This window comes from Aplysia californica, unplaced genomic scaffold (genome assembly GCF_000002075.1).
Source record: "Aplysia californica isolate F4 #8 unplaced genomic scaffold, AplCal3.0 scaffold00080, whole genome shotgun sequence".
NCBI lineage: Eukaryota > Metazoa > Mollusca > Gastropoda > Aplysiida > Aplysiidae > Aplysia > Aplysia californica.
Genome location: NW_004797350.1, coordinates 1483107 through 1500909, shown reverse-complemented (window position 1 = coordinate 1500909; position 17803 = coordinate 1483107). Strand labels below are relative to the sequence as shown.

The 17803-nt window shown below is 39.3% G+C and overlaps 1 protein-coding gene across 2 annotated transcripts in view; it reads right to left on the bottom strand.

The window, feature by feature from the left end:
• Positions 1 to 1449: 1449 nt before the first annotated feature.
• Positions 1450 to 17803, bottom strand: part of LOC101851255 (sulfate transporter) — a gene marked incomplete in the record, with an annotated part of 91643 nt that continues 75289 nt past the window's right edge. The window contains 17 exon segments of one of the 2 annotated variants that reach the window (XM_013080297.2): positions 1450 to 2031; positions 2723 to 2844; positions 3185 to 3239; positions 4225 to 4512; positions 5711 to 5893; positions 6527 to 6596; positions 8121 to 8227; positions 8832 to 8927; positions 9526 to 9603; positions 10180 to 10293; positions 10874 to 11021; positions 11801 to 11883; positions 13760 to 13921; positions 14345 to 14509; positions 14688 to 14890; positions 15563 to 15673; positions 16794 to 17004. In XM_013080297.2, coding sequence (XP_012935751.1) covers positions 1798 to 2031; positions 2723 to 2844; positions 3185 to 3239; positions 4225 to 4512; positions 5711 to 5893; positions 6527 to 6596; positions 8121 to 8227; positions 8832 to 8927; positions 9526 to 9603; positions 10180 to 10293; positions 10874 to 11021; positions 11801 to 11883; positions 13760 to 13921; positions 14345 to 14509; positions 14688 to 14890; positions 15563 to 15673; positions 16794 to 17004 — 2430 coding nt within the window. 2 annotated transcript variants of the gene reach the window in all.

Below are 17803 nucleotides of genomic sequence, written 5' to 3'. Positions count from 1 at the left end.
GAGAGAAAGACATCTAGCTGGAAAAGAATGTAGATGCACCTTGTTTACAAATTATGATTATGTAGGTTAGAAAACGCACTCAAATATTAAATCACAAACAAAGCAGACTTAATTGTACCTTGTTTATAATTGAGTATATATATGCATGATAAGAAATAGAAATGCACCTTGTTTATACTTTAGACTATGTACTCTGGATATGTTAAAGAATAATACACTTTGTGGAGTTGATTGTTCTCTTTGAGTTACGAGAACTGAGTACGGTACTTGCCGTGTTATTATAACATCTGTCAGAGTATTTGTCTGTCGGTGTAGTCATCTGTCTGAGTATTCGTCTGCATGAGTATGCGTTTATTCGATGATGGGTCTGTCTGACGATGCGTCAGTCTCAGTACTTATCTTCAGCTGTGTGGTCAACACTGTACACTAACTTCAACAGCAGTAACAGTACCAGGGCACAGCCAAATGTTGAACTGAAAGATTTTTTCAGGGCTTAATTAATTAATATGTACACAATCGTATGTTAAGGGAGACTAGTACGGACCAGTGCATAGTTCTCCTCCCTCCCTCCCTCTTGTTTCGATTTTTTCAAGAGAAGTCTGCACCACATTAGAAATAGAATTAGAATGGGACGTCTCAAAGTAAAATAAAAAAGATGCCATTGGTTCCTTGGCAAGACTATACATAACCAACAGAGAAGAATCATTCCTGATAATCTAACTCCCATTAAAGGCTCCAAACTCAGACTCAAATAAGAAGCGCTCAACGGTGAGTTTGCTTGAGTTAGAGGAAATATAGCAAATAGACAAGATGATGGTCACTAGTAAAAGCTGGGAAAAGAATGTCAGACAAAAGCAAAAGAGGCACCTTGTAAACACTCGGGTCAGTGAGTAGGGTTAATTTCAACCTAGTACAATGCCATGATAACTGCGTGTTTTCCAAACAACCCCCCCCCCCCCAAAGCCCCACCATTCCAGCACCTCTTAAGAATGACTTAACCACAAAGTCAGAAGTCAGGGGAAGTGAACTGAACACAGAGTCCCTTGGATAAAAAGGCTGTGTTGCAAATGTTAGGGGCCAAACCACAACAATGAAACTTTAAAGGCATTATTATGAACTGAGTACAAAATGCAATCTCATAAAATGAGCTAAATAACAAAGAGGTACTAAAAATTTGAACTGTATATATATATATGTATATATATATATATATACATATATATATATAAATATATATATATATATATGTCATCATACAAAATAAAATTAAATAACAGTTGTCGCATTTGTACGATTCGCCTGTAGGTAACAAGAAGCACCACTCTCAACAATCAGAAAGCTCTGAGGTAGGTCAAAGAGCGAAAGAAAACCAAACTCAAACCATGACCGGTCACTAGAAAAAAGAAACACCTCACAGTTGGAAAAAAGATCCTCTTTTTCCATTTTCCCTTTTTGCTCTAAGTTTTACAATTACCTTCCTTCAACTTCAAGAAAAAACAAACAAACAACCAATGGATCTAATTCTTCTTTCTTATATTGAACTAAAATTCATAAAAAGAATACAAAATAACAGATGAACAGGCAAAAATATTCAGAAACAAGCTGATTATAAAAAGATTTTATGATTTTATGAGAATGGTACATATTTACAAACTTTGCAGGCAGATTTGATCACCAGACAAAACAGACGGAATTAAGTATCATGAGGGTTACAAAAGAACCACACTTACGTAACACCAAAATGACTATAAAAACTCCCAACAGGTCAACAGATCAGCACTTCTGAGGAATCACAAGCTACACTTCAGTTCTCTCCACATCTGCGACTGTGCTATCCTTTTCCCTCTCGTGGTCCTCATTGTCTCGTCGTCGGAGCGGGTCCACATCCCCGTTGCTTCCCGGTTTGTTGACATCGTGACTGTCCCCTTCCTCCTGCCCTCTCTCCTCGTTACCGTCCTGTTCCTCTGGCAGATCTTCCCCTGGACCCGAAGCCGACTGATTGTTGTTGCTGTTGGAAGGTACTTGGTGTTCCTGCGTGAAGTTGAAGGCAACTTTTTGAGACAAGTACACATAAATATGTATTATCACATAAATATAAGTTACTGCTGATGGTGCATGTCCATGCAGTGTCTGGGGCCGAAATGGTAAAATTCTTTCTCGGGAAAGCTCAATTCCTTCCATCATAAATGAAAAAATGTTTACTGGTTTCTAGACGACTGCATGACATGGCACTGTTGCAGCCCACAAAATCACATGTCACATCAGCCGATGAGTTATACAACAATAATCCTACAAGACTGATCGAGCATCATTTACCTTACAATATGCTGAAAAAACGTTGATGAAGATACTTAAACAAACGTGAGAAAAAAGGAAAATGCCCATGGAGTTTTTTAAGTCAGCCGTGGTCAGTAGTAATTAGACAACAATGATTTTTCTCAGTTTATATGGTCTAGCCAGATCATACGTAGCTTTGAGAAAATATAAGATAATAGGACATAAATGAGATTTATTTCAAAATGCTATCACTTTCACAGAATTCATGAGTCAGACAAAACACTTAAAAATTCCCTGGCACCACAGAATTTACCTCTGGCATTTGGAGTGAGGGTGTACGAAAGAGACAAAGTATACATGGACAATAAAATTTACACTCACACATACACGCACACACACATATATATATACTATATCTTAATAATGACAGTCACAGGTCACTTACCCCAAGAATTGACCACTGGTGTAGCTGTGCGCTGACCACAGCATCGTGAATTGTGATAAACAAAAAGTTTTTGTTCCCTGTCTTGTAGAAGTTTGTTCTTTCAAACATTTCCCTCACACCAGCTGTGGGAAAGAAAGAAAACCAGAGAGTGTGAGTGAGAAAGAGAAAGAGATTAAGGAAGAGAGAAAATGACAGAGAGTCAAAAAGAAAGGGAAAGAGAGACAAATAATTTTTAGAAACTTCCATGGAGACAGTGATTGGGAACAAATCTCCAAATCAAGTAAACAAGTATATATTCTTCACAAAGAATATATATATATATATACATATACATTTTGTTTTCAAACTCATTGCCTCCCTTACATATGACTAGCAAACAACACTCTCTGCTTAATTTCCTTTAAAATGTTTGCTAAAGTTTATAGAATGGCAAAAAATGTTCGCCAAGTTTATAAAGCTTACATTTGCACTGCGCCAGGTAGACTGTGATGTTGAATGCTCGGAACTCTGCAATCACCTGTAAAATAGGAACAAATGAAATGAGACTTTTGTTGACAACAAAACAATCAACACAGAAATAAAAAGTATCAGTAATAAAAACTCTACCTCAGAGGGTGGAAATGTGGGGGTGTGGAGGAGAGGGGGTTGTAAACAAATAGATCCCTTTAATGATGGCACAACACACACCTGTTTATAACACAAAAAATCACACTAAACAAATAAAAGTGTTAAAAAAAACAAGACAAAACATCAAAACAAACACACACGTGTTGCAACAAAAAACATTAAAGCAAACACATACCCATGTCAACACATCACAACACACACAAAAGTGTTACAAAAACAACACATCAAAACAAATGCACACCTGTACAACAGAACTAATTAGAACAAACATGCACCTGTTTCCAACTTAACACACACCAACAAACAACACAACACGTCACAACAAACACACGCTCGTATCAAATGCCTAGCATCAACAGAACAAACACACACCGGTTATAAACACAACAAATCACAACAAAAACCACACACCAGTCACAAATGCATAACATCAATAGAACAAACACACACCTGTTATAAACACAACAAATTACAATAAAAACACATCTGTTACAACATAAAACATCAACGGAACAAACACACACCAGTAACAATTATAAAACATCAACAAAATAAATTACATCAAAACACCAATAGAACAAATACACACCTGTTATAAACACAACAAATTTACAAGAAAAACAATAGAACAAACACAAACCTGTTATAAACAAATTACAACAAAAACACTCCTGCAACAACGAAAAACATCATACAGAACAAACAAACACCTGTTACTGTTATAAACACAACAAATTTACAACAAAACATCAATAGAAAAAACACACACCTGTCATAAACACAACAAATTTACAACAAAACATCAATAGAACAAACACACACCTGTTATAAACACAACAAATTTACAACAAAACATCAATAGAACATAAATACACCTGCTGCAACACTTTGACCCCAACTGAGTCCACATAGCTCATGGTGGAGCAGTCCAGTATAATGTAGTGGACGTCCGTCAGAGTGGGCAGCTCTGTGACAATGTTAGGGTGCTCGTCAGTCCCGTTGGCGATGGGTGGCGCTGCAGCTGCCGCGGCAGTAGCGGCTTGTGTGGGAGGAGGATGCAACGACGCGGCGTTCGGCGTTCCGTCAGTGTTGTCGTCTGCTGCGTGGGGGTGCAGAGCCACGTGCTCTCCGTCCTGGATTTTGGTGCTCCCCAACGAGTCCTGCTAAACAAGAATGTAATTGTAAATATTTGTCTCAGGACGTGGTGGAACAAGGTGCTTGTCAATTTTTGGGCGTATGATGAGGTTATTGGTATCATCTTAAAGACAGTCCATTTGCCTTCCTTTTGGTGAAAATAGGATCGATATATATCTTGAAAAGAAGTCAATATATTTGCGCTTGAAGGAGGTGGGGTTTGCCTCATTTTAGAGGTAAAATCAGCAACAAAATGGCTGCCTAAGTTTGGTGACTTGTGCAAATTTACGTTTTGTACCTTTAATCAACTTATTCTGCAAAATTCATATATAAACGTGCATTTAAATTGATCTAAAAGGTGTTGAGCTAAAAAACAAAAATTCGATAAAAATTGATAAATGGTAGAAAAATGCTTATTTCGTCGATTTCACTATTTTGACGAGAACCTGATTTCATCATGATGCCTCACATTTTACACCCTGTTTGACACAATTAAGATTATTTATGATTCTTCTTATTCGGCTTTGCATTCCCCTGTTAGATCTCAGGGGCTGTCGACTGCTCGCTCTTCAAACTGCAGCGCAACTGATTTTTACATACATGACTGTTTTTGACTGACTGATTGTATATTTTGTGCCCCCATCAAAATACAACTTGTAGGTCCCCTTTCTTTGCTGTCATAATTTAGACATACATATATTGCAACACACAAAATGAAGTTTAAAAACATAATTCATTCTCTCTGATAAAAGTGTCCCGTAACATCGTAAAAACTCCATTGGCCATCCTTACCATGACAGGATATACAGCGTTGCAGGATGTTGGGGGCTCACCCCAACCATTCACATCTATAATATATTTATTCCTTTCCACAAATTGCCAATTGCAAGTTGGTTCACTGAACGATATAAGTCTACTAAAGTCCCCCTCTCTTAAAATAAGTTAAAAGAGCTTTTTGCACATGACATCACTGCAACCCACATGAGACCCAATAGAACAACGGATGTGCATAGTAGGTCAAAGTGAGTTTCGAATGGAGGACTCAAGTAGACTCTTATTCTTACCATCAGGTGAAATGAGGAAAAGTTCTTAATAAGGACAGTGTGCCTTCCTTCATATAACGTACCGGTATAGCACCCACAAACATACTGATGCAAATACAATACAATACAAAGTCATAATAAAAACAACAAACAATATAGACACAACACAGAAAATTCCACTTACCACAGTGATATTCAGCAACTCTTTTTCCTCTTTCTTCTTCTTCTTGTTCAGTTTTCTCTGCTTTCTCTTTAGGTCATTTGGATCCACAGCCAGTTTGTACAGGGAGCTCTTAAAGAACTCCGAGTTGGCGAAGAAAAGAGCAGAGTCAAAGCGGAAGATTTTGACGTTTGGAGTCTCCTCCGCCTAGAAGAAAAAAATTATGTTTTAGTTTTAGTAACAGTATTAAGGCACTTACAACACAATTAGGTGTAAGTGCTGAAGATTTGAGGTGTTACTCAAGAGTAACCAGAAAACAAAAAGAAGAGGAAGATAGAGGAAAAAAAAGAAAGAAGGAGCAAACCATACTATAGCACCCATCAACCACTCGCAAGAAAAAGAAAAAGCCACAGGACTTACACCCCCCCATTGAAAATAGCAGTAAAACATGACTGAACTTCAAATCTTTCATGCATAAAAAGCATCAATAACTAATTGCAATGCGAAATACTGTGTTGTGTTGAACAACTTTCCCTACATGAACAACTCTTCAGCGCGTTTAAAAGTTGATAAAATATCAGACAGCAAAGTTATTGAATGAAAGTGTAGACTTTGTGCCATATGGCATATGTTAAGTCAAGTCATCATGTTAAATATGGATGTATAGCATTCATATGACAACATATAGGTGAGAGTGATAATTCAGATAGTTACATAACAGAAAATAAAAATCTTTCATTAAGCATTTGAAAAATACATGTTATTGAACAAAAATGCTCACTAAAACACTCAGGCCATGCATATACATGTCAAGAACAAGAGAAGTACATGAAAACTTACGGCTTTGTAAACGCTGATGTCTTTATAAATATCTGTTCCTGGAACTTGCCCCAACAGGCAGGAATATGGTCTGAAAAGAAAAAGAAATGTATATTTATTGCCCCTGTCTATTAGTTCTAACATTCATACATTCCTCTGCTGGTCCAGATCTGTTGTTAAAAAGGAAGTAAGTTTTTGTTGTTGTTGTTATTTTCTATTTTGCTGCTGATGTGTATGTGGTGGCCTATCCGTTCGAAATGTTTGGAACCCCGAAGAGCGTACTCTTCGCCAGGGCCACCGCCTCCCTGCTGATGTTGTGGCTGTTGTTGAAGACATCATGCAGTTGCTATTGCTGTTGATGTTGTTGTTGCAGTGTAGAATAATGTTGTTGTGGTAGTCGTTGATCCTGTTGTTGTGACGTAGACTGTCATTGGTGGTGTTACTGTGTCAATTTTGTTGATGCTGCTCTTCTTGTTGCCAATATTCTTTTGGGCCAAACAAAGCAGCCTGAGGCACAGGGTACCAGAAGACAGCCACACCCACAAAAGAAATTATTCCTGTTTCAAACTCTTAAGTGAGAGACTGGGTTCAATTCTATTCTTTGCACTATGGTGAAGAACTTTTCGGCTTTATGAAAGATAAAAATCACACTTTCATGATGGTAGAAATGGAAATATCTTACCAAGGGTATTTGATTATCTTTCTTTGACACAGTACCTGTCCCCTAAGAACCATGCTGAAATGGGTTTAGTGGAAAGAACAGGTCAGTCAGAGAAGTCATTACGGTAAGGCAAGGAATAAACGCATTTTTCAACTGTGTGACAATGAAAAATGTATTTAAGAGGTGAGACCTCTGATTTAATGTCCATCTCAGAGCCAAGAGGGAGGGGAGCTTGGAAAACATCCAAAACATCATCCAAAATGTAAGAGGCGACTAAAGGTGCATAGATCTGGTTGCCTGAAAAGTGCCAGTTTGCGGAGGGCCAACTACCCAACCCAGTAAAAACAGTCAGTTACAGAAACACGGACATCCCAGATACAAGAATGATATTTTTCAGGCATCTACGTCGTAGTTCAGCATTGTACCAGCAGAGCTAACAGGGTACCCAGTAAATGCCCATGAGCCTTGGAACAGAGAGGTAATAATAATAATAATAATGGATTGCATTTATATAGAACTCTATCCCATACTAGTATAAGCTCTGAACGCTTTACACCAATCACATTGAGCCATTCACACAAGAGAAAATATTTCACAGAAACAAGAAAAACCAGTTTAACCACATAAAGAAGAACTTTCACAACCATACATTAATTATATATACATGAAAGGACAGCTGTAAAAACAAAACATATCAGCACTTACTAACACACTAAAACCAAAAATTTAACTGCACCACAAAACACTTGGCAGCAAAACCTCAATCAGGTTCAAATCCTAACTCCAGACAATAAGCAACGAAGACTAGTAGTTAATAGAATAACAGATAGGAATGGTAATTATTAAATGAGAAATCATTAAGCAGCAAAACGCCAGTCTGTTCCGGATCCAAACTCAATCAAATCTGAAGACACGCAAATCTCTTCCTCAATGACAAAAGAGGCATACACTGACCTCTGTGACCTCATGATGACCGTCAGAAGAGCAAAGACCACGCCCACCAGCAGACCCAGATCCACGTCCAATAAGACCGTTGCAGAAAATGTCACCAGCCACACCGCCTGTAGAAAGAGATGTCGCTCAGATTATAGAGCAATATAAAAGGAAAAAAACAAACAAAGAGCGATGTAGGCACTGATTTAACTAAATACATCATAATAGGTCTTAAAATCCAGCAGGACAAATGAAAGCTCAAGCTTCCACTGAACTTAAGGATTGGCAGAGTTAGCTTTTTTAACAACCGCATCATAAGAAGATCAAGGGAACCAACTGCATATCTTATCCCAATTATTTAAAAGCATGTAAGTAGCTTCCCTTGCTTTTGAACACTCCCTGACACAATAATATTATAATTATAGTCAAACTGACATTTTTTTTAGTCACTGGGGGAACAAGAAAATTAAACTCAACTGTTTTCCCATTCTTTTTAGGTTATTTCAACATAAAATATTTGAAGTAGATAAACATATTGCCTTCTTTTGAGAAAATTAAAGAAAAAACCCATTGTTCTACTAAAATACAAAGCTAGAGAGCAATGCTTTCAAAGACTTATAGTCAGAAAAGCCATAACATCATCCTTCTATATTGAGGCCCATTAAACATTTCAAACAATTTTCCCAAAACAGATCCCAAATGCCACAAACTATTCATCAAAACCCCACTCACAAAGTCAATGACGGAAATGTTCCACAGCCTCTTCAGCTCAGCAAACTGCTTGAACATTCCCTTGAGGGCCACCAGGATGATGGACGCCAGGATACACTGAAGACAAAACCAGCAAAATGTTCACGGTGCAGGAGTGATGAAGACCTCGGAGACTTTAGTTTTAGTGCGAGTTTTATGGCACTTGCAACATGATAAGAGGTGTTACAAGAGAGAAAAACACACAAAAAAGGGAGGGAGATAAGGATGATATATGTTTGATAGGAAAGCAGTAAACCACACTAGAGCACCTGCTAACCACACACCTTTTTGGACTTCATGTAACACAAACAAGAGGAAATCAAGTACAAATAAACTGCTCAATTAACAAGAACACACACATAAACACATGCATCTACATAATGTATATGCACACAAAAAAACCAACCACACCTGTATGTATACACATCAACACCAATACACAGCCATACCAACACACACACACACACAAACTCACACACCCTAACATTCACTGTCACAGTAAACCCCTACAAAAACACCCCCCCCCCCCCCACTTTAAAAAAAAAATCACCCCACCCCTTGCTGCAATCACAAACACATAAAAATCAATACACACCCTCACACACATCTGAAAGTAACATCAGATCACAACCCCCGCCACACACACCAACACTCTTCTGTAAAGCTGAGAACTCACATTAGGCAGTGTCTTGAAGTACGGCCCCACCACCAGCAGCACCACCAGGAGCAGGGCACTGGACACCAGACCAGTCACCTGCACATACAGACACAGGTATATAGGACAGAGGGTAAAAGTGAAGTATTTCCCCACCCCATGATTTTTCACACATCAACAAACACAGCCTGCAGTTTCCTGTTCCTGTAAGACACAGTACTAATCCCACTGTGACCAACATGCGACTGGATCTGAATAGTAAGTCAAGTCAGCTCCAAGTTTACTTTTACTGAGCTACAGACCAGTCACCTGTATCTACAGACACAGATATAGGGCAGAGATCAGAGCATCACTTTCCGGCCTTGTAAAACACCCACCATCACAGTTACTCTTGCATTATACATCTTTCACTTCACAGGGTCACATAACGCTTGTTAAACATAATGAAGAGGGTCCTACAAATTTCGCAAGAACTAAAAACAAATAGGGCACCTCCAGAATGAAAGCTGGGGGCTGAACACAAATGTTCTCCGTACCTCTTGCTGCATTTTTGGAAACATCCCACCATTTCTAATCTCACATAAGAAGAGAGTGTAACACAAAAAGGCTTCTTGAGCTCTGGCATAGGAAATTTTATACTATCAGCTTTTTAAAGTCCCTTTGGGGAGTTCTGACCTGTGTTCTCCCTCCGACGTTTTCCTGGACCAGACTACGGGATAGCGACACAGCAGACACGAAGGAGGAGAAGAACGAGGAGAAGATGTTGCACAGGCCGTATGCAAGGAGCTCCTGTGGAAATAGAGGAAAGAACCAAAACAAATGAAAAAAATGGCTAAGCAAAATGGTGCATTTACAATCTAATCGAAACCTGTTGTTTCCATTTTTGAATTTCAGCAAGAACTGGGAGAGTGCAATGTAGCCTATATTGAATTTATATAAATATGTATTTTGGCACGTCTGACCACCTGTGTGAGTGGATGGGTATGTCCATCCATCCACTTCAGAACCAGGACAAACATTTTTCATTTCCTTTTTAAAAGAATTCTGACAGGTTCATGGTGGGGTGAGTACAGTTTGGAGAAGACTAAAGGTAAGTAATACTTGGACAAACGAAAACTTGAACAGAATTGGACTATTTAAAAAAAGAATTAACTTAAACACAGTAAAAAGAAGCAAACATTGCAAGCTAAGATTATCAGATGCATTTAAAGTAAACTTTCATCATGTTCTGACAAACAGCATTTTGATGTATTGTTTTCACTGGCAGAGAGGAAAAACTTCCATAAGCACTTTTAAATAATCCAGTAGGGTGCCTACCAATCACAATTTTGTTTCATGCTCACTACTTCAGTAAGTCTATTAAATTTACCTGGTTTGAGTCCACTTCATACTCATGTTTCTTAGCAAATATCTTGGCCATGGACACAGATATTGCAAACGCCACGATTGCGATGGCAATAGCATCTGAGACCACCCTTGACAGGAAGGCAAAAGCTTTGAGATTTGGCTCTGGAATGCTGGAACAACAAAGTAAAAGAACGACATCAATAAAAAATCTTCAGTCACTATATCTTTGTCCTTAAAGTAGTCCTTTGAGACATTTTATCACACAATAATTCCAAGAACGGTTTGCCAGTTTTTGTTATCCTATCTATATAAGTAGGGTGGTCGTGACATCTTTCCCCCTTGTTTCACGCTACTGACAACTCGCCAGAAAAGCCAGTAAAAAATCTTATAAAATGACAGTTGACTTCATTCACAACTGGCCTGTAAGTGCTCGATTTTTCAAATGCCTCACAAAACAATCTAAGGACAGTCATTAACTTTGTTTTGCCTTTTTTTAATATGAAAAGACGAATTTCCCCTTAAGCTCACACTCCACAAAAGCAACATATGCTTTTCCAAAGTTAGTTTTTCACATTAACTAAGCGGATGTTCATATTCAAACAGTTGCACTATATGCTAGAAAGAGCCAGCACAGAGCACAGTTTGACATGGACATTGCAGAGAAAGAGCAAGTGGCGATGAGCACATTCAGACTGCTGCAGAACTCTTATAGTGCCATAAAGTCACTCAATAATCAAGCACATGATAAATACTATTGTGTCATCACGAAAACTTTCCGTTCTTTGCTTAAATTGTTATTCCTGATAATATCAGTCTTTGCAAACATTGAGAGATGGATACATTTCAGCCAGAGGACAGAAAAACACTTGATAGCACAGCTCTCAAAATAACGATGCAAATTTGAGACATTCCATATGCTGTAAAAGCACAGATAAAACAAGTGACTCACCCGACTGGAATATCGCCCACAATCTTCACCTCATAGGTCTCCTCAAGCTTCACAAAGTGAGAGATGACAGTGCCTAATACCACCTGGAGATCACACACATGAGAAAATGTTTAGTAGTCCTTTTGAAGAACTAGATTCACAAATAAATCCCATTTTTATGAAAGTTTAATTTCTTACTACAAGACACGGAAAAAGTAATTCCAAATATATATGACTGGTTTCCCTGATGACGAGCAGGACAGACAGAAAAACACATTACCAAGAGGACTTAAAAAAACCAAGAAGCCCATTCAGACTCTCTCAACTAAATGTATGGTGTTTTGGGAGCATGAAACCCAAACAATACACAGAAACACTGAGTAAACTGACCATGGATGCACATGTCATAACTCTCAATCAATGATTTGGTTTGGCTTGGTACTAGATACAGGCCACTTTCAACAAAAATAAAAGATTTGAAATGGATAAAGAGCGCATCTAAAAGGCAACATTTCAGCTTGCCCCCTACAGTTGAATATTTTAGTTTAACACTGATTCCACAAAAGTGAGAAACTGCTTGAGGGTGCCATCTATTGTCAAAAAAACATACACACTCATTATCTCACAATTTTTATGAATCAAACATTTGCGGGAAAGTCATTTGATTGGCAAAGTTCTGAGTGGCTCTGAGAGAAAAAAGAAACATGTTTAAGTTTAACACTTACAGTACCGCTAGGCCTCAGGATGCTCTCACTACCGCTGGTGCCTTTAGTCGCCCACGCAAGCAGGCACACTAAACACAATTAAATAAAGAATGGAGGCACTACACCGAAGAAAATACCAAAGGAAGTCACTATAATATTATATGATAGCTGAATGGTTGATGAACCTCTATGAATTTTTTAAAGTATGTTTCTTGAGCTGCCAAGGCTTTTTTAATTTCAAAAGATTCTACCACGCCTTCCGCATACTAAAATACAGGGTCGCAAGCAGGCTCTGACAAAAATGTCTGAAAATTTTGCTGTATAAAATTCTATGTGCGGTGCGGAGCATTTAATTAAAAACCGATAAGATATTAGCATGTGCCAAAACTTTTAATACATAGGCCCAGGCCTATAAAAAAACCCTAAATATTAAAGAAATAGAACTCACGAATAAAAGCATATTGAAGTGCGTAAATCCGATTTGGTTTTCAAATGTTCGAGAACTTTTATGTACTTGCCCGGGTCTTTCCCGGGGCAATTTACAGATTTCCTCAAAATCTCAGGGCATTCCCGGGTCTCAGCGATTTTTTTCAAATTTCCGGGGGATTCCAGGGACCCTGGCAGTCATCCTGTCCAATGGATGGGGGAAGGTCTTGCTGTAAAGAAATTTCTCTCTCCTCTCGGAGGAGGTGCCAGCCAGTTTGCACCCCTCCATCTTTCTTAACTGTGAGAGTATTTATTTTCTTAGGAAGTCTGTTAGAGCAGAAATGGTTGGAGACGGTTTCTTCCATTTTTCCTTTTTGTTGCCTTTGTTTTTCCATCTGCTGAAAGCAGTTTGAAGGTGGAACGCAATGGTTGTACCCACTAGGTACTGAGTTTTGAACTAGGTACCTGTTTCAATACTAGGTACCTCGTTTCTGACTCGTTTTGTTTTGTTTATTCAATTTTTAAAATAATAGGTACCTATGTATTTGGGTTTTTAAAAAAACTAATAATGCCCAGCCCCAACCGGAAATGCACAAGAGTTCAACAACCCGTTCTGGTCTTCCTTCAGGCCTAGCCAGTGTCCGGTTACAATTTGCTGACCAGGCAGGAAAAATTATCTCGGCCGCAAAAGCCGGAAACTGGCAACCCTATAAAGTAAACTGGTGAGGGTACTAGAGGATTTTTCACAGTATGAGCCTGCGGTATTGTAAGTGTTAAACTACAGAGACAATAGTACTCTAATGTATTCCAACAGTATTCTAATTGTCATTGCGGGCTGTGCTGAACTGACCACAATGAGTTCCACAGGCACAGGCATCTTCAGCTTGGGTTTGATCTTGGGGTTGTTGTTGATGTACTCCTTAGTCACAAACAGCAGCACCATGCAGACCAATGAGGCGATGAATGTCACAGCATTCGTGTCCGGCAGGTTCTTGAAGATATCTCTGTAAGACTGAGGGAGGAAAAGGGAGATATTTGTTTGCTTGAGTCAAAATAAGATTCTAATGTATGTGTTTTCAGGCCCCCAATGATACAATTTAGACCATTAAGGAGTTGGGCTTTGACCAAACACACAAAATACACGACAGGCAACTGTGTACGAGTTGGTAGAGACATACTTGCTAAATGAAGGGTTTCACGCACTAATACACACACACACACACACACACACACACATGAACACACACACACACACACACCTGCACATGCATGCACACATACACTAACACATACGAGTGAGCATCCCCACACACACATACACACACCCACACATGCACCCACACACATACACACACCCACACACGCACCCACACACATACACACACAAACACACCCACACACACCAATACGACAAACCAGAGAGTGTTTGACTCACAAATATCAGCTTGAAGGCTCCGCTGTAGCGTCCCATGGAGATGCCAAAGATGTGCTTGATCTGGCTGGTGAACACGTGGCAGGCGGCGCCCGTCGTGAAGCCGCTGATCAGCGGGTCGGACAGGTATACCGTCAGGAAGCCCAGCTGCAGCAAACCCAGTAGCAACTGCGGGACGACGATGAATTAGACATCAATTTTTGTCGTCATTGTTCTACACTGTTTTTCACTATAAAAACATTTGTACAAGTAAGTCAGTAAGTAGGTAAGTAAGTTTATTCAGAGTTTAAAAACTCCCCCCCCCCCCACCTTATCATAGGCAAGTCATACCCCCCCCCCCACCTACCTGCAGGACACCGACAGCGAACGTGACAGCCATGGCCAGCTTCAGCTTTGCATCCAGGATCTCCTCTGAGTTGTCCGTGATGAGAAAGCTTGTCTCATTCCCCTCTGTGACGGTCACGTTGTGACTTATCGGGGTCAAACCAAGATCCTTCATGCCCTTGTCTACAGCTGACCCTACCATAAGTGACACCACTGCAAATGTCCCTAAAAAAATAAGAAAGAGGGGGGGGGGGGGAGAGGAGAGAAAAAAGAAAGCAATTTATTAATCCTTGTAGAAGTACTTCGTTCTAAAAACAACTTACCGAACACTATTAAGTCATTACAAAAGCACCCCCTCCCCAAACCACATAACACATTTGTAAGACACTGGTTTGGGCTGCAGTACCAACATTAACTGTGAATGTCTATAAACAAAACTTAAAAAGGATAATAATTTTCAAACACAAATTCTTTTCATTACTCAAAGCTTTTTTCCATCTCTACACATTTAACCTATCATTCAGAGTTCCTCCTTGTGAGCAATATTGTTGTTGTTGTTGTTGTTGTTGTTGTTGTTGTTGTTGTTGTTGTTGACTCTGACCCCACTTTTAGGCAATTTTCTTGATGTAGTTATTGTCGCTGTAGTTGTTGTAATTGATCCTTTGCTTGAGAAGCTCTTCAAGATGTGAAAGAAATTTTCTCTCTTCCGCACAATCTACATATATATCTGCATCAAACAGTACAAAATGAGCAGTGGTCCAGGAAGACAGGGTTTTTTCATCATATTAGAGAACCACATCGATTAACTTTTACTCACTGGCTACGGTAAAAAAAACTCCAACTTATGCAATATCTGATTACGCGAGGTGCACAGTCAGAATTATAAAAAGTTCTTACCAATGGACACATGCTTGGAGGTTCCGAGGAAGAAGTAGAGAATGACGGGGAAGAATGACACGTAGAGGCCAAACACTGGGGGCAGAGTGGACAACTGACCATACGCCATACCTGAAAGGGGGAAGAAAAGAACACATGGAAAGTTTGTCATTGTCAAGATGAGAAAAACATAGGCTTTTCTTTGCAATTTAACCATTAGAAAAAAAACTACTTTATCGTTTTCCTTCAGTTAAAAGTAATAATATGCTGCAAAGGAAATGGCCGTGTCATATCTTTGCTAAAGAATTTTCAATACATGTAGCACCAAGAAAAAAGAAAGGTGTGATTAAGGCTCAATCAAACTTTGTAAGTAAAACTTGGCTTGCACATAAATAGATAGATTCCTGTAGTTTGTCAGACACATATATAAGAACAAACAAGACCTCTTAATAGAAGAGAGGTACATACAAGAGATAAATTATTAGGCACAAGAAGGAAATAAATATGAAGAGGGGGGAGGGGGACGGGGAGCAGAACAATGGATAAATGGACGGGCCACAGCTACACAGACTGGAGGGCAAACTGACAGACCAACAAGACAGCAGAAGGGAGAACAGACAGAGAAAAGAATATAGACAGACAGAGAAATGTTAAAAGTGACAGACAACGTAAATCAAGGAACAAAACAAAACACGCAAAACAAAATTAGTGAAACGCATAAGTCGGCATTATGAACATAAAGCATCCAAAGCATTCTGACAAATAAATAAATGCTGTAATAGCCTATATTCTTAAAAATACAAAAAGTCTCATTCACCCTGCGACATGAAAACACAACAACAAAATAATTCTAAACAGAAATGCCATGTTGCAGATTTTAACCAGGGTCGTTGGCTTCATAGTCCAGCATGATACCAACTGAGCTAACAGAGAGGGCCAGAGGAGCTTTTAACCTCAGGTATGACAACATACTTAACAAACTTAACAATCATCAAATCTCATGTTACCCTGAGGTGAAACAACAAAACAAACAAACATAACAATAACTCAGCCCCAATAGCACAGACTCCCATCTTATCCAACATTAAAATAAACAAATCTAACATTATCCTAAATCACGACAAACGATACTAATAAACATAACAATAATTCAACTCCAACAACACAGACTCTATTGTTACCCAGAGAAACAACAACAATACCAACAAACATAACTACAACTCAATTCCAACAACACAGACGCCCATCTTACCCTGGGGTATGTGCATGATGCCAACGGTCAGCCCGGCGATGACGTCAGCGACCAGGTCCCGGCGCAGACTGTAGTCCCGGAGAATGCCCAGGAAGGGCAGGTGCAGGGTGAGGAAGCGGCGCAGACAGCTGCAGGAGCACTCACACTTCCGGGCTTTGGCCTTGAGCCAGGTCCTGGCATTGCGCTTCGGTCGCACGCCACCTTCAAAGCCCTTGGAAAATCACATACAAATGTTTCAGCTACATGTACATAGTATTTTGTTTCTGTCGTTTGGGTGGGGTTTTTTTTTCCCTACACATATTATTATGTCTCTGTGTGTGTGTGTGTGTGTGTGTGTGTCTTTGTGTGTGGGTGTGTCTTTGTGTGTGTGAGTGTTTGTGCGTATGTTTGTGTATGTGTGTGTGTATTGTGTGTTTGCACGTGAAAGACCAAAACAATGGTCCAGGATCTGGACAAGAAAGAGTTATCTCAAATATTAAAATCTTAGGTGTGAGCCAAGTCAAGAGGTCAGCAATTGCCAAATCAATGGTGGCGTTTCACATTATCTATTCTAATATATGCGAGTACTCTAGCCATTGCAAGATCTAGCTCCCTCCAACAGAAAGTTTACAGGCTGTTAATTGTTTAAACAAAGGAGGGACATATGAAATGTTTAAGGTAACTTTGTAAAGTGTTAAGTCATGAGTAATAAAAGGAGAGGGAGAGGGAGAGAGAGAGCGAGAGAGAGAGAGAGAGAGAGAGAGAGAGAGAGAGAGAGAGAGAGAGAGAGATCGAGAGATAGAGCATCATTGTCTTCATCATCATCATCGTCATCATTAACATCATGAACATCTTCGCCATCATCAACATTTTCATGAACATCATTATCTTTCTCACAGCCATCGCTATCATCATAGCCTCCATCATCGTCATGTTCAGGACCCTGAACTACAACAACAGCAAAAAAGAGAGAGAGAGAGGGAGAGAGGGAGAGAGAGAGGGAGAGAGAGAGGGAGGGAGAGAGAGAGAGA